The sequence below is a fragment of the Oncorhynchus nerka genome, linkage group LG26 (assembly GCF_034236695.1).
Source record: "Oncorhynchus nerka isolate Pitt River linkage group LG26, Oner_Uvic_2.0, whole genome shotgun sequence".
NCBI classification, from domain to species: Eukaryota; Metazoa; Chordata; class Actinopteri; order Salmoniformes; family Salmonidae; genus Oncorhynchus; species Oncorhynchus nerka.
This window is the reverse complement of record NC_088421.1, coordinates 52,715,030-52,740,131: the sequence shown is the minus strand read 5'-3', so window position 1 is coordinate 52,740,131 and position 25,102 is coordinate 52,715,030. Positions and strand designations below refer to the sequence as shown.

Here is a 25,102-nt window from a genome sequence, read left to right as displayed (position 1 = left end):
CTGACCTGTTTACCTCAATACATTAATCTAGAACACTGGGTTCCACCTTGACATCTCTGACCTGTTTACCTCAATACATTAATACTAGAACACTGGGTTCCACCTTGACATCACTGACCTGTTTACCTCAATACATTAATACTAGAACACTGGGTTCCACCATCTCTGACCTGTTAACCTCAATATATTAATACTAGAACACTGGGTTCCAGCATCTCTGACCTGTTTACCTCAATACATTAATCTAGAACACTGGGTTCCACCATCTCCTGACCTGTTTACCTGAATACATTAATGCTAGAACACTGGGTTCCACCATCTCTGACCTGTTAACCTCAATATATTAATACTAGAACACTGGGTTCCACCATCTCCTGACCTGTTTACCTCAATACATTAATACTAGAACACTGGGTTCCACCATCTCTGACCTGTTTACCTCAATACATTAATTCTAGAACACTGAGTTCCACCATCTCTGACCTGTTTACCTCAATATATTAATCTAGAACACTGGGTTCCACCTTGACATCACTGACCTGTTTACCTCAATACATTAATGCTAGAACACTGGGTTCCACCATCTCTGACCTGTTAACCTCAATATATTAATACTAGAACACTGGGTTCCACCATCTCTGACCTGTTTACCTCAATACATTAATACTAGAACACTGGGTTCCACCATCTCTGACCTGTTTACCTCAATACATTAATACTAGAACACTGGGTTCAACCTTGACATCACTGACCTGTTTACCTCAATACATTAATACTAGAACACTGGGTTCCACCATCTCTGACCTGTTTACCTCAATACATTAATACTAGAACACTGGGTTCCACCATCTCTGACCTGTTTACCTCAATACATTAATCTAGAACACTGGGTTCCACCTTGACATCACTGACCTGTTTACCTCAATACATTAATACTAGAACACTGGGTTCCACCATCTCTGACCTGTTTACCTCAATACATTAATCTAGAACACTGGGTTCCACCTTGACATCTCTGACCTGTTTACCTCAATACATTAATACTAGAACACTGGGTTCCACCATCTCTGACCTGTTTACCTCAATATATTAATCTAGAACACTGGGTTCCACCATCTCTGACCTGTTTACCTCAATACATTAATACTAGAACACTGGGTTCCACCATCTCTGACCGGTTTACCTCAATACATTAATCTAGAACACTGGGTTCCACCATCTCTGACCTGTTTACCTCAATACATTAATACTAGAACACTGGGTTCCACCATCTCTGACCTGTTTACCTCAATACATTAATACTAGAACACTGGGTTCCACCATCTCTGACCTGTTTACCTCAATAGATTAATCTAGAACACTGGATTCCACCTTGACATCTCATGACCTGTTTACCTCAATACATTAATACTAGAACACTGGGTTCCACCATCTCTGACCTGTTTACCTCAATACATTAATACTAGAACACTGGGTTCCACCTTGACATCACTGACCTGTTTACCTCAATACATTAATACTAGAACACTGGGTTCCACCATCTCTGACCTGTTTACCTCAATACATTAATACTAGAACACTGGGTTCCACCGTTTCTGACCTGTTTACCTCAATACATTAATCTAGAACACTGGGTTCCACCTTGACATCACTGACCTGTTTACCTCAATACATTAATACTAGAACACTGGGTTCCACCATCTCTGACCTGTTTACCTCAATATATTAATCTAGAACACTGGGTTCCACCATCTCTGACCTGTTTACCTCAATACATTTAATACTAGAACACTGGGTTCCACCATCTCTGACCTGTTTACCTCAATACATTAATACTAGAACACTGGGTTCCACCATCTCTGACCGGTTTACCTCAATACATTAATCTAGAACACTGGGTTCCACCATCTCTGACCTGTTTACCTCAATACATTAATACTAGAACACTGGGTTCCACCATCTCTGACCTGTTTACCTCAATACATTAATACTAGAACACTGGGTTCCACCGTTTCTGACCTGTTTACCTCAATAGATTAATCTAGAACACTGGATTCCACCTTGACATCTCATACCTGTTTTCCTCAATATATTAATCTAGAACACTGGGTTCCACCATCTCTGACCTGTTTACCTCAATACATTAATACTAGAACACTGGGTTCAACCTTGACATCACTGACCTGTTTACCTCAATACATTAATACTAGAACACTGGGTTCCACCATCTCTGACCTGTTTACCTCAATACATTAATACTAGAACACTGGGTTCCACCATCTCTGACCTGTTTACTTCCTCAATACATTAATCTAGAACACTGGGTTCCACCTGGACATCACTGACCTGTTTACCTCAATACATTAATACTAGAACACTGGGTTCCACCATCTCTGACCTGTTTACCTCAATACATTAATCTAGAACACTGGGTTCCACCTTGACATCACTGACCTGTTTACACTCAATACATTAATACTAGAACACTGTTTACACCATCTCTGACCTGTTTACCTCAATATATTAATCTAGAACACTGGGTTCCACCATCTCTGACCTGTTTACCTCAATACATTTAATACTAGAACACTGGGTTCCACCATCTCAGACCTGTTTACCTCAATACATTAATACTAGAACACTGGGTTTCCACCATCTCTGACCGGTTTACCTCAATACATTAATCTAGAACACTGGGTTTCCACCATCTCTGACCTGTTTACCTCAATACATTAATACTAGAACACTGGGTTCCACCCATCTCTGACCTGTTTACCTCAATACATTAATACTAGAACACTGGGTTCCACCGTTTCTGACCTGTTTACCTCAATAGATTAATCTAGAACACTGGATTCCACCTTGACATCTCATACCTGTTTTCCTCAATATATTAATCTAGAACACTGGGTTCCACCATCTCTGACCTGTTTACCTCAATACATTAATCTAGAACATTGGTATCCAGGATTAACTTTTCGTATTTAGTCTCTTAATAACGGCATAAGGGTGAACACATGTTGATTCTTGGGATGAATGAGCCAATTAGAAGCTGGGGATGAGTATGTAAATGTCATATTTCAGTTATTTATTTTGTAATAAATTTCCACAAATTTCTAAGAACCCGATTTTGCTTTGTCATTATGGGGTATTGTGATGTCATTATGGGGTATTGTGATGTCATTGTGGGGTATTGTGATGTCATTATGGGGTATTGTGTGTAGATTGATGACAATTTTAATTTGAAAAAAAAATCAATTTCAGAATAAGGCTGTAATGTAACACAATGTGGGAAACGTCAAGGGGTCCTGCATTAAAGACATTTGATGAGGCCTACATTAAAGACATTTGATGAGGCCTACATTAAAGACATTTCATGAGGCCTGCATTAAAGACATTTGATGAGGCCTACATTAAAGACATTTGATGAGGCCTACATTAAAGACATTTGATGAGGCCTACATTAAAGACATTTGATGAGGCCTACATTAAAGACATTTGATGAGGCCTACATTAAAGACATTTGATGAGGCCTACATTAAAGACATTTGATGAGGCCTACATTAAAGACATTTGATGAGGCCTGCATTAAAGACATTTCATGAGGCCTACATTAAAGACATTTCATGAGGCCTAAAGACATTTAATGAGGCCTGCATTAAAGACATTTGATGAGGCCTACATTAAAGACATTTGATGAGGCCTGCATTAAAGACATTTCATGAGGCCTGCATTAAAGACATTTGATGAGGCCTACATTAAAGACATTTGATGAGGCCTACATTAAAGACATTTGATGAGGCCTACATTAAAGACATTTCATGAGGTCTACATTAAAGACATTTGATGAGGCCTGCATTAAAGACATTTGATGAGGCCTGCATTAAAGACATTTGATGAGGCCTACATTAAAGACATTTGATGAGGCCTGCCTTAAAGACATTTGATGAGGCCTGCATTAAAGACATTTGATGAGGCCTACATTAAAGACATTTCATGAGGTCTACATTAAAGACATTTGATGAGGCCTGCATTAAAGACATTTGATGAGGCCTGCATTAAAGACATTTGATGAGGCCTGCATTAAAGACATTTCATGAGGCCTACATTAAAGACATTTCATGAGGCCTACATTAAAGACATTTGATGAGGCCTGCATTAAAGACATTTGATGAGGCATTAAAGACATTTGATGAGGCCTGCATTAAAGACATTTGATGAGGCCTGCATTAAAGACATTTGATGAGGCCTGCATTAAAGACATTTGATGAGGCCTAAAGACATTTCATGAGGCCTGCATTAATGACATTTGATGAGGCCTAAAGAGATTTCATGAGGCCTACATTAAAGACATTTGATGCCTTTCCAAATACATTTCATGAGGCCTACATTAAAGACATTTCATGAGGCCTACATTAAAGACATTTCATGAGCCCTAAAGACATTTCATAAGGCCTACATTAAAGACATTTCATGAGGTCTACATTAAAGACATTTCATGAGGCCTACATTAAAGACATTTCATGAGGCCTACATTAAAGACATTTCATGAGCCCTAAAGACATTTCATGAGGCCTAAAGACATTTCATGAGGCCTACATTAAAGACATTTCATGAGGCCTACATTTAAGACATTTCATGAGCCCTAAAGACATTTCATGAGGCCTAAAGACATTTCATGAGGCCTACATTAAAGACATTTCATGAGGCCTACATTAAAGACATTTCATGAGGCCTACATTAAAGACATTTCATGAGGCCTAAAGACATTTCATGAGGGCCTTAAAGACATTTCATGAGGCCTATTAAAGACATTTCATGAGGCCTAAATACATTTCATGAGGCCTACAGTAAATACATTTCATGAGGCCTACATTAAAGACATTTCATGAGGCCTACATTAAATACATTTGATGAGGCCTACATTAAAGACATTTCATGAGGTCTGAAAGACATTTCATGAGGCCTAAATACATTTCATGAGGCCTACATTAAAGACATTTCTTATGAGCTCCTAAAGACATTTCATGAGGCCTACATTACAGATATATGCTCTGTTGTGTAAATAAATTAAACTAGCTCCAGTAGGCTAATATTTTTGAGTGTGAATTGTATTACTGTAATATAACAGGCGGTCTGAAGTTACACACATTGTTTAAACTAATTTGGTGCCTAACACCGTGGTCTTCAAAGTTACAACAGCACACGGTGTTTGTTATGGGTCTGAATGGTTATGGGTCTGGAGTGGTTATGGGTCTGAGTGGTTATGGGTCTGAATGGTTATAACTGAGTGGTTAGTCCACCACCATCTGAATGGTTATGGGTCTGAATGAGTTATGGGTCTGAATGGTTATGGTCTGAAATGGTTATGGGTCTGAGTGGTTATGGGTCTGGTGGTTATGGGTCTGAATGGTTATGGGTCTGAATGGTTATGGGTCTGAATTTATAACTTTGCTATAGTCTACCACCATCTGAATGGTTATGGGTCTGAATGGTTCATAAGGTGAATCTGAATTAATAACTGCTGAGTCTATACCATCTGAATGGTAAATGTAAAATGGTTAATGGGTCTGAATGGTTATGGGTCTGAATGGTTATGGGTCTGAATGGTTATGGGTCTGAATGGTTATGGGTCTGAATGGTTATGGGTCTGAATGGTTTATGGGGTCTGAATGGTTATGGGTCTGAATGGTTATGGGTCTGAATGGTTATGGGTCTGAATGGTTATGGGTCTGAATGGTTATTGGAATGGTTAGGGTCTGAATGGTTATTGGTCTGAATGGTTATGGGTCTGAGTGGCTACAAATTTTTATGGGTCTGAATGGTTATGGGTCTGAATGGTTATGGGTCTGAATGGTTATGGGTCTGAATGGTTAGGGGTCTGAATGGTTATGGGTCTGAATGGTTATGGGACTGAATGGTTATGGGACTGAATTAATAACTACTATAGTCCACCACCATCTGAATGGTTATGGGTCTGAATTAATAACTGCTATAGTCTACCATCATCTGAATGGTTATGGGTCTGAATTAATAACTGCTATAGTCTACCACCATCTGAATGGTTATGGGTCTGAATGGTTATGGGTCTGAATTAATAACTGCTATAGTCTACCACCATCTGAATGGTTATGGGTCTGAATGGTTATGGGTCTGAATGGTTATGGGTCTGAATGGTTATGGGTCTGAATGGTTATGGGTCTGAATGGTTATTGGTCTGAATGGTTATGGGACTGAATGGTTATGGGTCTGAATAAATAACTGCTCCTACCACCATCGGGCATTCGCTCTTCATTCAAACTACCCCTGAGTTCTATTGGCTGCTGTATGTAACGTTCAGCGAACATGGAGTTTGCGTCCCTCTTCCAATAGTCTATTGGTCTAAGAAATGGGTCAGAAATAATCGATGAACAGAAAACTTCTTCTGAATGTCCAGCAACCTGTTCTAGGCTTCTTCTTGCATGGGACTCAAAGGAGTGTGTTTTATTAAGGAGAGGCCTGTGGGGAACATTTCAGAAGAGACAACCTGTTCTAGGCTTCTTCTGCATGGGACTCCAAGGAGTGTGTTTTATTAAGGAGAGAGGCCTGTGGGGAACATTTTCACAGTCCAGCACCCCTGTTCTAGGCTTCTTCTGCATGGGACTCAAGGAGTGTGTTTTATTAAGGAGAGAGGCCTGTGGGGAACATTTCACAGTCCAGCACCCTGTTCTAGGCTTCTTCTGCATGGGACTCCAAGGAGTGTGTTTTATTAAGGAGAGAGGCCTGTGGGGAACATTTCACAGTCCAGCACCCTGTTCTAGGCTTCTTCTGCATGGGACTCCAATGAGTGTGTTTTATTAAGGAGAGAGGCCCGTGGGGAACATTTCACAGTCCAGCACCCTGTTCTAGGCTTCTTCTGCATGGGGACTCCAAGGAGTGTGTTTTATTAAGGAGAGAGGCCAGTGGGGAACATTTCACAAGAGACAACCTGTTCTAGGCTTCTTCTGCATGGGACTCCAAGGAGTGTGTTTTATTAAGGAGAGAGGCCAGTGGGGAACATTTCACAAGAGACAGAGGCTATCAGTTAGAACCTTATTATGCATACTCTATCATTAATTAGCTAAATATAAGGCTAATACTGCATTGAATTTATTACCTAAAAGAGGTAGGCTAGGACAACTATATAGAGTCTGTAGGTCTGTTATGACTGTCTGTCTTTGACAGGGCGGGACCTAAGGTACTATAACTGATCCTAATTGGTCTGTAATGACTGTCTGTCTTTGACTGGGTGGGACCTGGGTTCAATAACTGATCCTATTGGTCTGTTATAAACCGCCTCTGTCTTTGACTGGGCGACCTAAGGTACTATAACTGATCCTAATTGGTCTGTAATGACTGTCTGTCTTTGACTGGGACCTAAGGTTCAATAACTGATCCTATTGGTCTGTTATAACCGTCTGTCTTTGACAGGGTGGGGCCTAAATACTATAACTGATCCTATTGGTCTGTTATAACCGTCTGTCTTTGACAGGGTGGGACCTAAAATACTATAACTGATCCTATTGGTCTGTTATAACCGTCTGTCTTTGACAGGTGGGACCTAAGGTTCAATAACTGATCCCTTGGTCTGTTATAACCGTCTGTCTTTGACAGGGTGGGACCTAAGGTACTATAACTGATCCTATTGGTCTGTTATAACCGTCTGTCTTTGACAGGGTGGGACCTAAGGTACTATAACTGATCCTATTGGTCTGTTATAACCGTCTGTCTTTGACAGGTGGGACCTAAAGGTACTATACTATCTATCATATCACTAAAGCAATTTAAATGCTGTCTGAATGTACCATGTTGTGTCATAATAATAATTTCATAATTCAACTATTTATAGGCACTTTAATCAATATATTTTGTACAGTACGGTATTATTTCATCACTGTCTATCAGTTTCAATGGACAGTTCAGAAGTTTCTGTTATGTGTTTTTATTGGCTAACAGCGAGAAAGGGGGCGTGGACATCACGTCTCTCTGTACACTGATTGGTTTATAGGTTTCGCGGACTTTGTATTCCTAGGAAACTCAATTTGCATGTTTTGTCTTTCTCCAAACGTCAGCTTTCCGACGGTGACAGCTGCACAGCCGAGCGACCTGGTGGGTACCCAGCTAACTACTCTTTAGTTGTTATATTTACGCTTTTTGTACACTATTCACAAATAAAATAGCTCGATTAGCGTGCGGTTTTTGAGGTGACGTTTGACACTTTTTCTAGCTAGAAACTCATAGCTAAGTTAGCTATGATACAATGTAAGTTTTTCTTGAATATGTGAGTCCTATTAAAAAAAAAAAAAGTATTATGCATTAACTAAAAAATTTTATTTAGTCAAATCAGCTCGTAAATGTCTAAATGTAGTGAAACAGTTAGACCGCATGTCACAAGACAGCTGAACCTTGGCTGACTTGAGGGTCAGTGCTATACGGATCCTCGGGACGGTCGTACTCTAACTGACCCTTACCCTACAGACAGACACAATGACCCTGTACCTACCCTACAGACAGACACAATGACCCGTACCTTACCCTACAGACAGACACAATGACCCGTACCTTACCCTACAGACAGACAAATGACCCGTATACAGACAGACACAATGACCCGTACCTTACCTACAGAGGCATGACCCGTACACAGACAGACACAATGACTGACAGACACAATGACCCATACCTACAGACAGACACAATGACTTGAGACAGACAGACACAATGACTATGAACCCGTACCTTACCCTACAGACAGACACAATGACGTACTACCCTACAGACAGACACAATGACCCGTACCTTACCCTACAGACAGACACAATGACCCGTACCTACTTGCCCTGACAGACAGACACAATGACCCGTACCTACAGACAGACACAATGACCCTACCTACAGACAGACCTAAAGATAGACACAATGACCCGTACCTTACCCTACAGACAGACACAATGACCCGTACTTACCCTACAGACAGACACAATGACCCGTAACCCTACAGACAGACACAATGACCGTACCTACAGACAGACACAATGACCCGTACCTACCCTAGACAGACACAATGACCCGTACCTTACCCTACAGACAGATAGACACAATGACCCGTACCTCACCTACCTACCTACAGATAGACACAATGACCCGTACCTACAGACCCTACAGATAAACACAATGACCCGTACCTTACCCTACAGATAAACACACAATGACCCGACCTACCTACAGATAGACACAATGACCCATTACCTACAGATAGACACAATGACCCACCTTACCCTACAGATAAACACAAATGACCCGTACCTACATATAGACACAATGACCTTACCCTACAGACAAACACAATGACCCGTACCTTACCGTACCTGACCCGTAACAGATAGACACAATGACCCGACCTTACCCTACAGATAGACACAATGACCCGTAACCCTACAGACAGACACAATGACCCGTACCTTACAGACACTACAGACAGACACAATGACCCGTACCTTACCCTACAGACAGACCATTAGATAGACACAATGACCCGTACCTTACCCTACAGATACCCCGTACCTTAGATAGACACAATGACCTGTACCTTACCCTACAGACAGACACAATGACCCGTACCCTACAGACAGACACAATGACCCGTACCTTACCCTACAGACAGACACAATGACCCGTTACCTACAGACAGACACAATGACCCGTACCTTACCCTACAGACAGACACAATGACCCGTACCTTACCCTACAGACAGACACAATGACCCAATACCTTACCCTACAGACAGACACAATGACCCGTACAGACACAATGACCCGTACCTTACCCTACAGACAGACACAATGACCCGTACCTTACAGACAGACACAATGACCCGACCTACAAGACACAATGACCCGTACCTTACCCTACATATAGACACAATGACCCGTACCTTACCTACGACAGACACAATGACCCGTACCTACAGACAGACACAATGACCCGTACCTTACAGACAGACACAATGACCCGTACCTTACCCTACAGACAGACACAATGACCCGTACCTACATATAGACACAATGACCCGTACCTTACCCTACAGACAGACACAATGACCCCTACAGACAGACACAATGACAGACACAATGACCCGTACCTTACACAATGACCTACCCTAGACAGACACAATGACCCGTACCTTACCCTACAGACAGACACAATGACCCGACCCTACAGATAGACACAATGACCCGTACCTTACCCTACAGATAGACACAATGACCCGTGCCTTACCCTACAGATAAACACAATGACCCGTACCTTACTACAGACAGACAGACACAATGACCCGTACCTTACCCTACAGATAAACACAATGACACAATGACCCGTACCTTACCTACCCACAATGACCCGTACCTTACCCTACAGACAGACACAATGACCCGTACCTTACCCTACAGACAGACACAATGACCCGTACCTACATATAGACACAATGACCATCAGCCTTACCCTACAGACAGACACAATGACCCGTACCTTAGACAGACACAATGACCCGTACCTACAGACAGACACAATGACCCGTACCTTACCTACAGACAGACACAATGACCCGTACCTTACCCTACAGACAGACACAATGACCCGTACACAATGACACAATGACCCGTACCTTACCCTACAGACAGACACAATGACCGTACCTTACCCTACAGACAGACACAATGACCCGTACCTTACCCTACAGACAGACACAATGACCCGTACACCCTATGACCCATACCTTACCCTACAGACAGACACAATGACCCGTACCTACAGACAGACACAATGACCCGTACCTTACCTACAGACAGACACAATGACCCGTACCTTACCCTACAGACACCTTACCTATAGACAGACACAATGACCCGTACCTTACCTACAGACAGACACAATGACCCACCTACCAGACACAATGACCCATACCTTACCCTACAGACAGACACAATGACCCGTACCTACAGACAGACACAATGACCCGTACCTTACCCTACAGACAGACACAATGACCCATACCTTACCCTACAGACAGACACAATGACCCGTACCTACAGACAGACACAATGACCCGTACCTTACCCTACAGACAGACACAATGACCCGTACCTTACCCTATAGACAGACACAATGACCCGTACCTTACCTACAGACAGACACAATGACCCATACCTTACCCTACAGACAGACACAATGACCCGTACCTACAGACAGACACAATGACCGTACCTTACCCTACAGACAGACACAATGACCCGTACCTTACCCTACAGACAGACACAATGACCCGTACCTTGGACCAGTCAGTCAACTAGCAAGACATTGTTGTCAATTTCAACAGTTGATGATCAACAGAAATAAGGGACTAACTAACTAACTCTCTCAGTAGATGTGACTTCCTCTTCTAACAAATCCCCTGGTCTTGTACACAGATAATATCTAACATTCACCAAAGCCAGCTACTGATAGTTCAACCCTTAGTAACAGAACAGATGGAATATGATCAGGCCTACTGAACATCTGACTGTAGAAAAACTAGTCTAGGTTGGAACTGTTGCTGTTAAAATACAATAATAATTGTTATTCTGAACTGGAATAAACCGATTGAAGCAAGATGCTTTTTGAGGCAAACAGGAAGTTAGAGAGATCTCCAGGGTTATCTATCCCTGAGAGAATGGGTTTGGTTATGGAGATCAGAGAGATCTCCAGGGTTATCTAATGGGTTTGGTTGTGGAGACCAGAGAGATCTCCAGGTTATCTATCCCTGAGAGAATGGGTTTGGTGTGGAGACCAGACAGATCTCCAGGGTTATCTAATGGGTTTGGTTGTGGAGACCAGAGAGATCTCCAGGGTTATCTAATGGGCTTGGGTTATGGAGACCAGAGAGATCTCCAGGGTTATCTATCCCTGAGAGAATGGGTTTGGTTGTGGAGACCAGAGAGATCTCCAGGGTTATCTATCCCTGAGAGAATGGGTTTGGTTGTGGAGACCAGAGAGATCTCCAGGGTTATCTATCCCTGAGAGAATGGGTTTGGTTGTGGAGACCAGAGAGATCTCCAGGGTTATCTATCCCTGAGAGAATGGGTTTGGTTATGGAGACCAGAGAGATCTCCAGGGTTATCTATCCCTGAGAGAATGGGTTTGGTTATGGAGACCAGAGAGATCTCAGGGTTATCTAATGGGTTTGGTTATGGAGACCAGAGATCTCCAGGGTTATCTAATGGGTTTGGTTGTGGAGACCAGAGAGATCTCCAGGGCTATCTAATGGGTTTGGTTGTGGAGACCAGAGAGATCTCCAGGGTTATCTAATGGGTTTGGTTATGGAGACCAGAGATATCTCAGGGTTATCTAATGGGTTTTGGTTGTGGAGACCAGAGAGATCTCCAGGGCTATCTAATGGGTTTGGTTGTGGAGACTATCTCCAGGGTTATCTAATGGGGTTTGTTGTGAGACCAGAGAGATCTAATGGGTTTGGTTGTGGAGACAGAGATCTCCAGGGTTGACTGAGAACCCATCTCACACAGTTCTGGGTTGTTCATCTACAAACAGGAAGTGGTCTCTGACTGACAGAGAACACAGTTCTGGGTTGTTTGTCTACAACAGGAAGTGGTCTCCTGACTGAGAACCCACTCAAACAGTTCTGGGTTGTTCATCTACAAACAGGAAGTGGTCTCCTGACTGACAGAGAACACAGTTCTGGGTTGTTTGTCTACAACAGGAAGTGGTCTCCTGACTGACAGAGAACACAGTTCTGGGTTGTTCATCTACAAACAGGAAGTGGTCTCCTGACTGACAGAGAACACAGTTGTGGGTTGTTTGTCTACAACAGGAAGTGGTCTCCTGACTGACAGAGAACACAGTTCTGGGTTGTTTGTCTACAACAGGAAGTGGTCTCCTGACTGACAGAGAACACAGTTCTGGGTTGTTCGTCTACAAACAGGAAGTGGTCTCCTGCCTGACAGAGAACACAGTTCTGGGTTGTTTGTCTACAACAGGAAGTGGTCTCCTGACTGACAGAGAACACAGTTCTGGGTTGTTTGTCTACAACAGGAAGTGGTCTCCTGACTGACAGAGAACAGTTCTGGGTTGTTTGTCTACAACAGGAAGTGGTCTCCTGCCTGACAGAGAACACAGTTCTGGGTTGTTTGTCTACAACACAGTTCTGGGTTGTTTGTCTACAACAGGAAGTGGTCTCCTGACTGACAGAGAACACAGTTCTGGGTTGTTTGTCTACAACAGGAAGTGGTCTCCTGCCTGACAGAGAACACAGTGCTGGGTTGTTTGTCTACAACAGTTGTCTCCTGCCTGACAGAGAACACAGTGTTGATGTCATAAGGTGAAAGCACCAATTTGTAAGTCGCTCTGGATAAGAGCGTCTGCTAAATGACTTAAATGTAAATGTAATGTTGTTCCATCTACAACAGGAAGTGGTCTCCTGCCTGACAGAGAACACAGTTCTGGGTTGTTTGTCTACAACAGGAAGTGGTCTCCTGCCTGACAGAGAACACAGTTCTGGGTTGTTCATCTACAACAGGAAGTGGTCTCCTGCCTGACAGAGAACACAGTTCTGGGTTGTTCATCTACAAACAGGAAGTGGTCTCCTCACTGAGAACCCACTCACACAGTTCTGGGTTGTTTGTCTACAACAGGAAGTGGTCTCCTGCCTGACAGAGAACACAGTTCTGGGTTGTTCCATCTACAACAGGAAGTGGTCTCCTGCCTGACAGAGAACACAGTTCTGGGTTGTTCATCTACAAACAGGAAGTGGTCTCCTGCCTGACAGAGAACACAGTTCTGGGTTGTTTGTCTACAACATTTCCAACCTAGACAGATATGTAAGAGTGTTTTTAATGGGGGAAACTAAACATGAATAGATATTTATATGGATATTTAATGTCGTTGTTATTTGTTTTAGGCATAAGGGCAATGAAATGTACCGATATTTATGTATAGTTGCATATTTTACTAAGCTTGGGTCCCAGGAAAACATTGAATTTCTCATTTGGGTCCCAGGCTGAAAAGGTTAAAGAACCCCCTGCTTTAACACACTACAACACAGAATTTGTTACTTTATCTAGGGAGGTTAGTTAGCTGACGGTGGCTGGCCTCTTTAACACACTACAACACAGAATTTGTTACTTTATCTAGCGAGGTTAGTTAGCTGACGGTGGCTGGCCTCTTTAACACACTACAACACAGAATTTGTTACTTTATCTAGCGAGGTTAGTTAGCTGACGGTGCCTGGCCTCTTTAAATTGGACAAACAAGATAACAGAAGTCATGAGTCCAGCTGCTGTTGCATCAGACACAGAGTGGCAGTGACAGGGGTGGCACCCTATTCCCTACATAGTGCACTATTTCCACCAGGACCATACCAAATGGTTACCTATTCCCTACATAGTGCACTATTTCCACCAGGACCATACCAAATGGTTACCTATTCCCTACATAGTGCACTATTTCCACCAGGACCATACCAAGTAGCACCCTATTCCCTACATAGTCCACTATTTCCACCAGGACCAGACCAAATGGAACCCTATTCCCTACATAGTCCACTATTTCCTCCAGGACCATACCAAATGGAACCCTATTCCCTACATAGTCCACTATTTCCACCAGGGCCATACCAAATGGAACCCTATTCCCTACATAGTCCACTATTTCCACCAGGACCATACCAAATGGAACCCTATTCCCTACATAGTGCACTATTTCCACCAGAACCATACCAAATGGAACCCTATTCCCTACATAGTCCACTATTTCCACCAGGACCATACCAAATGGAACCCTATTCCCTACATAGTCCACTATTTCCACCAGGACCATACCAAGTAGCACCCTATTCCTTACACACTGTTCCAGTGATAACCTGACTAAATATAGTCCCGTTGGTTTAAACATGGCTGTTCCTGTGATAACCTGACTAAATATAGTCCTGAATACCAGATAACCTGACTAAATATAGTCCCGTTGGTTTAAACATGGCTGTTCCTGTGATAACCTGACTAAATATAGTCCTGAATACCAGATGACCTGACTAAATATAGTCCTGAATACCAGATGACCTGACTAAATATAGTCCTGAATACCAGATAACCTGACTAAATATAGTCCTGAATACCAGATGACCTGACTAAATATAGTCCTGAATACCAGATGACCTGACTAAATATAGTCCTGAATACCAGATGACCTGACTAACCTGACTAAATATAGCCTGACTAAATATAGTCCTGAATACCAGATAACCTGATTAAATATAGTCCTGTTGGTTTAAACATGGCTGTTCCTGTGATAACCTGACTAAATATAGTCCTGAATACCAGATAACCTGACTAAATATAGTCCTGTTGGTTTAAACATGGCTGTTCCTGTGATAACCTGACTAAATATAGTCCTGAATACCAGATAACCTGACTAAATATAGTCCTGAATACCAGATAACCTGACTAAATATAGTCCTGAATACCAGATGATAACCTGACTAAATATAATCCTGGAGACCAGATGATAACCTGACTAAATATAGTCCTGAATACCAGATGATAACCTGACTAAATATAGTCCTGAATACCAGATGACCTGACTAAATATAGTCCTGAATACCAGATAACCTGACTAAATATAGTCCTGAATACCAGATAACCTGACTAAATATAGCCCTGAATACCAGATGATAACCTGACTAAATATAGCCCTGAATACCAGATGATAACCTGACTAAATATGGTCCTGAATACCAGATGATAACCTGACTAAATATGGTCCTGAATACCAGATGACCTGACTAAATATAGTCCTGAATACCAGATGATAACCTGACTAAATATAGTCCTGAATACCAGATAACCTGACTAAATATAGCCCTGAATACCAGATGATAACCTGACTAAATATAGCCCTGAATACCAGATAACCTGACTAAATATAGCCCTGAATACCAGATAACCTGACTAAATATAGCCCTGAATACCAGATAATCTGACTAAATATAGCCCTGAATACCAGATAACCTGACTAAATATAGCCCTGAATACCAGATAATCTGACTAAATATAGCCCTGAATACCAGATGATAACCTGACTAAATATGGTCCTGAATACCAGATGATAACCTGACTAAATATAGCCCTGAATACCAGATGATAACCTGACTAAATATAGTCCTGAATACCAGATGATAACCTGACTAAATATAGCCCTGAATACCAGATGATAACCTGACTAAATATAGCCCTGAATACCAGATAACCTGACTAAATATAGCCCTGAATACCAGATAACCTGACTAAATATAGCCCTGAATACCAGATAACCTGACTAAATATAGCCCTGAATACCAGATAACCTGACTAAATATAGTCCTGAATACCAGATAACCTGACTAAATATAGTCCTGAATACCAGATAACCTGACTAAATATAGTCCTGAATACCAGATGACCTGACTAAATATAATCCTGAATACCAGATGATAACCTGACTAAATATAGCCCTGAATACCAGATAACCTGACTAAATATAGTCCTGAATACCAGATAACCTGACTAAATATAGCCCTGAATACCAGATAACCTGACTAAATATAGCCCTGAATACCAGATGATAACCTGACTAAATATAGCCCTGAATACCAGATGATAACCTGACTAAATATGGTCCTGAATACCAGATAACCTGACTAAATATAGCCCTGAATACCAGATAACCTGACTAAATATAGCCCTGAATACCAGATGATAACCTGACTAAATATAGCCCTGAATACCAGATGATAACCTGACTAAATATAGCCCTGAATACCAGATGATAACCTGACTAAATATAGCCCTGAATACCAGATGATAACCTGACTAAATATAGCCCTCAATACCAGATAACCTGACTAAATATAGCCCTGAATACCAGATAACCTGACTAAATATAGCCCTGAATACCAGATAACCTGACTAAATATAGCCCTGAATACCAGATAACCTGACTAAATATAGCCCTGAATACCAGATGATAACCTGACTAAATATAGCCCTGAATACTATATTTTCCCAACAACTGATATTTAGAGGGGTTGACCAAAGATACTGTTGAATCTTATTTGGCATAGCTTAACTAACTAACTAACTGTCTGTCTTGTCTCATAGCTTAACTAACTGTCTGTCTTGTCTCATAGCTTAACTAACTAACTAACTAACTAACTAACTAACTAACTAACTAACTGTCTTGTCTGTGTCTGTAGATCAGTACCAGTCATCATGTCTCATAGCTTAACTAACTAACTAACTAACTAACTAACTAACTAACTAACTAACTAACTAACTGTCTGTCATGTCTCATAGCTTAACTAACTAACTAACTAACTGTCTGTCTTGTCTCATAGCTTAACTAACTAACTAACTAACTGTCTGTCTTGTCTCATAGCTTAACTAACTAACTGTCTGTCTTGTCTCATAGCTTAACTAACTAACTGTCTGTCTTGTCTCATAGCTTAACTAACTAACTGTCTGTCTTGTCTCATAGCTTAACTAACTATCTAACTGTCTGTCTTGTCTCATAGCTTAACTAACTATCTAACTGTCTGTCTTGTCTCATAGCTTAACTAACTAACTAACTAACTAACTGTCTGTCTTGTCTCATAGCTTAACTAACTAACTAACTAACTAACTAACTGTCTTGTCTCATAGCTTAACTAACTAACTAACTAACTAACTAACTAACTAACTGTCTGTCTTGTCTCATAGCTTAACTAACTAACTAACTATCTAACTGTCTGTCTTGTCTCATAGCTTAACTAACTAACTGTCTGTCTTGTCTCATAGCTTAACTAACTAACTAACTAACTGTCTTGTCTCATAGCTTAACTAACTAACTAACTAACTAACTGTCTGTCTTGTCTCATAGCTTAACTAACTAACTAACTAACTAACTAACTGTCTGTCTTGTCTCATAGCTTAACTAACTAACTAACTAACTAACTGTCTGTCTTGTCTCATAGCAACGGTACCAGTCATCATGTCTCATAGCAACGGTACCAGTCACCATGTCAGTAAGGACGTGTGGGAGTCTCACAACAAGATGATGCAGGAGCCACTCAGCTCCAACGACTCTGAGGTACGTCACGCGGGGGGGCAGGTAGGTAACTACAGGCCAGGTAGCTACAGGCTGGGTAACTACAGGCCAGGTAACTACAGGCCAGGTAACTACAGGCCAGGTAACTACAGGCCAGGTAACTACAGGCTGGGTTAAGGCCAGGTAACTACAGGCCAGGTAACTACAGGCCAGGTACCTACAGGCCGGGTAACTACAGGCCAGGTAACTACAGGCCAGGTAGCTACAGGCCAGGTAACTACAGGCTGGGTTAAGGCCAGGTAACTACAGGCCAGGTAACTACAGGCTGGGTTAAGGCCAGGTAACTACAGGCCAGGTAACTACAGGCCAGGTACCTACAGGCCGGGTAACTACAGGCCAGGTAACTACAGGCCAGGTAACTACAGGCCAGGTAACTACAGGCTGGGTTAAGGCCAGGTAACTACAGGCCAGGTAACTACAGGCTGGTTAAGGCCAGGTAACTGGGTTAGGCCAGGTAACTACAGGCCAGGTAACTACAGGCCAGGTACCTACAGGCCGGGTAACTACAGGCCAGGTAACTACAGGCCAGGTAGCTACAGGCCAGGTAACTACAGGCTGGGTTAAGGCCAGGTAACTACAGGCTGGGTTAAGGCCAGGTAACTACAGGCTGGGTTAAGGCCAGGTAACTACAGGCTGGGTTGAGGCCAGGTAACTACAGGCCAGGTAACTACAGGCTAGGTTAAGGCCAGGTAACTACAGGCTGGGTTAAGGCCAGGTAACTACAGGCCAGGTAACTACAGGCTGGGTTAAGGCCAGGTACTACAGGCTGGGTTAAGGCCGGTGTATTGTGTTAGGTGTATTATAATGAATCGGTGTATTGTGTGTATTATAATGAATCAGTGTATTGTCTAGGTGTATTATAATGAATCGGTGTATTATAATGAATCGGTGTATTGTCTAGGTGTATTATAATGAATCAGTGTATTGTGTGTATTATAATGAATCGGTGTATTGTCTAGGTGTATTATAATGAATCAGTGTATTGTGTGTATTATAATGAATCAGTGTATTGTGTTCGGTGTATTATAATGAATCGGTGTATTGTGTGTATTATAATGAATCGGTGTATTGTCTAGGTGTATTATAATGAATCAGTGTATTGTCTAGGTGTATTATAATGAATCGGTGTATTGTCTAGGTGTATTATAATGAAACGTGTCTTGTTTGGTGTATTATAATGAATCAGTGTATTGTGTGTATTATAATGAATCAGTGTATTGTGTTCGGTGTATTATAATGAATCAGTGTATTGTCTAGGTGTATTATAATGAATCAGTGTATTGTCTAGGTGTATTATAATGAAACGATGTATTGTGTTAGGTGTATTATAATGAATCAGTGTGTTGTGTTCGGTGTATTATAATGAATCGGTGTATTGTCTAGGTGTATTATAATGAATCGGTGTATTGTGTGTATTATAATGAATCGGTGTATTGTGTGTATTATAATGAATCGGTGTATTATAATGAATCAGTGTATTGTCTAGGTGTATTATAATGAATCAGTGTATTATAATGAATCAGTGTATTGTCTAGGTGTATTATAATGAATCAGTGTATTATAATGAATCAGTGTATTGTGTGTATTATAATGAATCAGTGTATTGTCTAGGTGTATTGTTATGAATCGGTGTATTATAATGAGACGGTGTATTGTCTAGGTGTATTATAATGAATCAGTGTATTGTCTAGGTGTATTATAATGAATCGGTGTATTGTCTAGGTGTATTATTATGAATCGGTGTATTGTCTAGGTTTATTATAATGAATCAGTGTATTGTGTGTATTATAATGAATCGGTGTATTGTCTAGGTGTATTATAATGAATCGGTGTATTGTCTAGGTGTATTATTATGAGACGGTGTATTGTCTAGGTGTATTATAATGAATCAGTGTATTGTGTGTATTATAATGAATCGGTGTATTGTCTAGGTGTATTATAATGAATCAGTGTATTGTGTTAGGTGTATTATAATGAATCGGTGTATTGTCTAGGTGTATTATAATGAATCGGTGTATTGTGTGTATTATAATGAATCGGTGTATTGTCTAGGTGTATTATAATGAATCAGTGTATTGTGTTAGGTGTATTATAATGAATCGGTGTATTGTCTAGGTGTATTATAATGAATCAGTGTATTGTGTGTATTATTATGAATCGGTGTATTGTCTAGGTGTATTATAATGAGACGGTGTATTGTCTAGGTGTATTATAATGAGACGGTGTATTGTCTAGGTGTATTATAATGAGACGGTGTATTGTCTAGGTGTATTATAATGAATCAGTGTATTGTGTGTATAATGAATCAGTGTATTGTGTGTATTATAATGAATCGGTGTATTGTCTAGGTGTATTATAATGAATCGGTGTATTGTCTAGGTGTATTATAATGAATCAGTGTATTGTCTAGGTGTATTATAATGAATCGGTGTATTGTGTGTATTATGATGAATCGGTGTATTGTGTGTATTATAATGAATCGGTGTATTGTGTGTATTATGTCGTAGATAATTGTTTCAGAAATATATATAAATATAATACTCTCAGAAGAACTTTGTGGATTCAATGTAGCCTTTAATACAAGTTATTAAAAGCCGTGCTGGTCCGCGGAACAGCCGCCGCTTCTTAGCACTGGCTCTGCTTTTATACACACATAGTATTTGTGTACATCACATATGTAAATAGAGCTACTCCCCCTTTAGTATCCGCTTTTGGTTACAACGATGGCAGAACTCTTTCCATGTTCTATAAATAATGTATATACTGCACGCTTATGTTTTACGTCATCAGTTATCCTGCCTACATCTTTCTTCCTGTATCCTGCTGACCACAGCACGTTCAGCTGTCGTGAATGCACGTATGGTCCTGGTTAATGTATTCCTACAAAAATAGAGCATGGTCTGGGTGTCATATGGCCTGGATATCATCTTCTCTTAATGTGCATGTCCTTGCTACTTCAGCCTAGCAGCCAAACCTATCTACATGCAATGCTGAGCTTTCCTCAATGGTTCGCTCCAACAATTATAATGAATCGGTGTATTGTAATGAATCGGTGTATTGTCTAGGTGTATTATAATGAATCGGTGTATTGTGTGTATTATAATGAATCGGTGTATTGTCTAGGTGTATTATAATGAATCAGTGTATTGTGTTAGGTGTATTATAATGAATCGGTGTATTGTCTAGGTGTATTATAATGAATCGGTGTATTGTCTAGGTGTATTATTATGAATCAGTGTATTGTCTAGGTGTATTATAATGAATCGGTGTATTGTCTAGGTGTATTATAATGAATCAGTGTATTGTGTTAGGTGTATTATAATGAATCAGTGTATTGTCTAGGTGTATTATAATGAATCAGTGTATTGTGTGTATTATAATGAATCAGTGTATTGTCTAGGTGTATTATAATGAATCGGTGTATTATAATGAATCAGTGTATTATAATGAATCGGTGTATTGTCTAGGTGTATTATAATGAATCGGTGTATTATAATGAATCGGTGTATTGTCTAGGTGTATTATAATGAATCAGTGTATTGTGTGTATTATAATGAATCGGTGTATTGTCTAGGTGTATTATAATGAATCGGTGTATTATAATGAGACGGTGTATTGTCTAGGTGTATTATAATGAATCAGTGTATTGTGTGTATTATAATGAATCGTGTATTGTCTAGGTGTATTATAATGAATCGGTGTATTATAATGAATCGGTGTATTGTCTAGGTGTATTATAATGAATCGGTGTATTATAATGAATCGGTGTATTATAATGAATCGGTGTATTGTCTAGGTGTATTATAATGAATCGGTGTATTATAATGAATCGGTGTATTGTCTAGGTGTATTATAATGAATCAGTGTATTGTGTGTATTATAATGAATCGGTGTATTGTGTGTATTATAATGAATCGGTGTATTGTCTAGGTGTATTATAATGAATCGAATGTATTGTGTGTATTATAATGAATCAGTGTATTGTCTAGGTGTATTATAATGAATCAGTGTATTGTCTAGGTGTATTATAATGAATCAGTGTATTGTGTGTATTATAATGAATCGGTGTATTGTGTGTATTATAATGAATCAGTGTATTGTGTTCGGTGTATTATAATGAATCGGTGTATTGTGTTGGTGTATTATAATGAATCGGTGTATTGTCTAGGTGTATTATAATGAATCAGTGTATTGTGTGTATTATAATGAATCGGTGTATTGTGTTCGGTGTATTATAATGAATCAGTGTATTGTGTTCGGTGTATTATAATGAATCGGTGTATTGTCTAGGTGTATTATAATGAATCAGTGTATTGTGTGTATTATAATGAATCGGTGTATTGTCTAGGTGTATTATAATGAATCAGTGTATTGTGTGTATTATAATGAATCGGTGTATTATAATGAATCGGTGTATTGTCTAGGTGTATTATTATGAATCAGTGTATTGTGTGTATTATAATGAATCGGTGTATTGTCTAGGTGTATTATAATGAATCAGTGTATTGTCTAGGTGTATTATACTGAATCGGTGTATTATAATGAATCGGTGTATTATAATGAATCAGTGTATTGTGTTAGGTGTATTATAATGAATCAGTGTATTGTGTTAGGTGTATTATAATGAATCGGTGTATTGTCTAGGTGTATTATAATGAATCGGTGTATTGTGTGTATTATAATGAATCGGTGTATTGTCTAGGTGTATTATAATGAATCGGTGTATTGTGTGTATTATAATGAATCAGTGTATTGTCTAGGTGTATTATAATGAATCAGTGTATTGTGTGTATTATAATGAATCAGTGTATTGTCTAGGTGTATTATAATGAATCGGTGTATTGTCTAGGTGTATTATAATGAATCAGTGTATTGTCTAGGTGTATTATAATGAATCAGTGTATTGTCTAGGTGTATTATAATGAATCGGTGTATTGTCTAGGTGTATTATAATGAATCAGTGTATTGTCTAGGTGTATTATAATGAATCGGTGTATTGTCTAGGTGTATTATAATGAATCGGTGTATTGTGTGTATTATAATGAATCGGTGTATTGTCTAGGTGTATTATAAGGGAACGGTGTATTGTGTGTATTATAATGAATCGGTGTATTGTCTAGGTGTATTATAATGAATCAGTGTATTGTGTGTATTATAATGAATCGGTGTATTGTCTAGGTGTATTATAATGAATCGGTGTATTGTCTAGATGTATTATAATGAGACGGTGTATTGTCTAGGTGTATTATAATGAGACGGTGTATTGTGTTAGGTGTATTATAATGAATCAGTGTATTGTCTAGGTGTATTATAATGAATCAGTGTATTGTGTGTATTATAATGAATCAGTGTATTGTCTAGGTGTATTATAATGAATCGGTGTATTGTCTAGGTGTATTATAATGAATCGGTGTATTGTCTAGGTGTATTATAATGAGACGGTGTATTGTCTAGGTGTATTATAATGAATCAGTGTATTGTGTCTATTATAATGGAATCGGTGTATTGTCTAGGTGTATTATAATGAATCAGTGTATTGTGTTAGGTGTATTATAATGGAAAGGTGTATTGTGTTCGGTGTATTATAATGAATCGGTGTATTGTCTAGGTGTATTATAATGGAACAGTGTATTGTCTAGGTGTTCTCCATCATCAAGAGAGAGAAGCATCGTCAGACCTTCGTATGGAGCTGATCGCATCAGAGAACTTCACCTCCAGAGCTGTTCTAGAAGCCCTGGGCTCCTGTATGAACAACAAGTACTCAGAGGGGTATCCTGGACAGAGGTAGGCACTATGAACCTGTATGAACCTGTATTTAACCAGGAGTCACTCAGAGGGGTATCCTGGAAGAGGTGTGTATTACTATGAACCTGTATGAACCTGTATTTAACCAGGAGTCACTCAGAGGGGTATCCTGGACAGAGGTAGGCACTATAAACCTTTATGAACCTGTATTTAACCAGGGAGTCACTCAAGAGGGGTAACCTGGACAGAGGTAGGCACTATGAACCTTTATGAAGCTTTATGAACCTGTATTTATCCAGGGAGTCACTCAGAGGGGTATCCTGGACAGAGGTAGGCACTATGAAGTTATGAACCTGTATTTAACCAGGGAGTCACTCAGAGGTATCCTGGACAGAGGTAGGCACTATAAACCTTTATGAACCTGTATTTAACCAGGAGTCACTCAGAGGGGTATCCTGGACAGAGGTAGGCACTATGAACCTTTATGAACCTGTATTTAACCAGGTGTCACTCAGAGGGTATCCTGGACAGAGGTAGGCACTATGAACCTGTATTTAACCAGGTGTCACTCAGAGGGGTATCCTGGACAGAGGTAGGCACTATGAACCTGTATTTAACCAGGAGTCACTCAGAGGTATCCTGGAAGAGGTAGGCACTATGAACCTTTATGAACCTGTATTTAACCAGGAGTCACTCAGAGGGGTATCCTGGACAGAGGTAGGCACTATGAACCTGTATTTAACCAGGAGTCACTCAGAGGGGTATCCTGGACAGAGGTAGGCACTATGAACCTGTATTTAACCAGGGAGTCACTCAGAGGGTATCCTGGACAGAGGTAGGCACTATGAACCTGTATTTAACCAGGAGTCACTCAGAGGGTGTATCCTGGACAGAGGTAGGCACTATGAACCTGTATTTAACCAGGAGTCACTCAGAGGGGTAACCTGGACAGAGGTAGGCACTATAAACCTGTATTTAACCAGGTGTAGTCACTCAGAGGGGTATCCTGGACAGAGGTAGGCACTATGAACCTGTATTTAACCAGGGAGTCACTCAGAGGGGTAACCTGGACAGAGGTAGGCACTATGAACCTGTATTTAACCAGGGAGTCACTCAGAGGGGTATCCTGGACAGAGGTAGGCACTATGAACCTGTATTTAACCAGGAGTCACT

At 40.3% G+C, this 25,102-nt stretch overlaps 1 protein-coding gene across 1 annotated transcript in view; it reads left to right on the top strand.

Moving 5' to 3' along the window:
- Positions 1-25,102, top strand: part of LOC135564919 (serine hydroxymethyltransferase, cytosolic-like) — a 66,038-nt gene that overhangs the window by 28,606 nt on the left and 12,330 nt on the right. The window contains exon 2 of the mRNA XM_065011004.1: positions 18,051-18,166. Within this exon, the coding sequence (XP_064867076.1) occupies positions 18,068-18,166 (99 nt within the window). The 5' untranslated portion in view covers positions 18,051-18,067. The remainder of the gene's footprint in view (positions 1-18,050; positions 18,167-25,102) is intronic.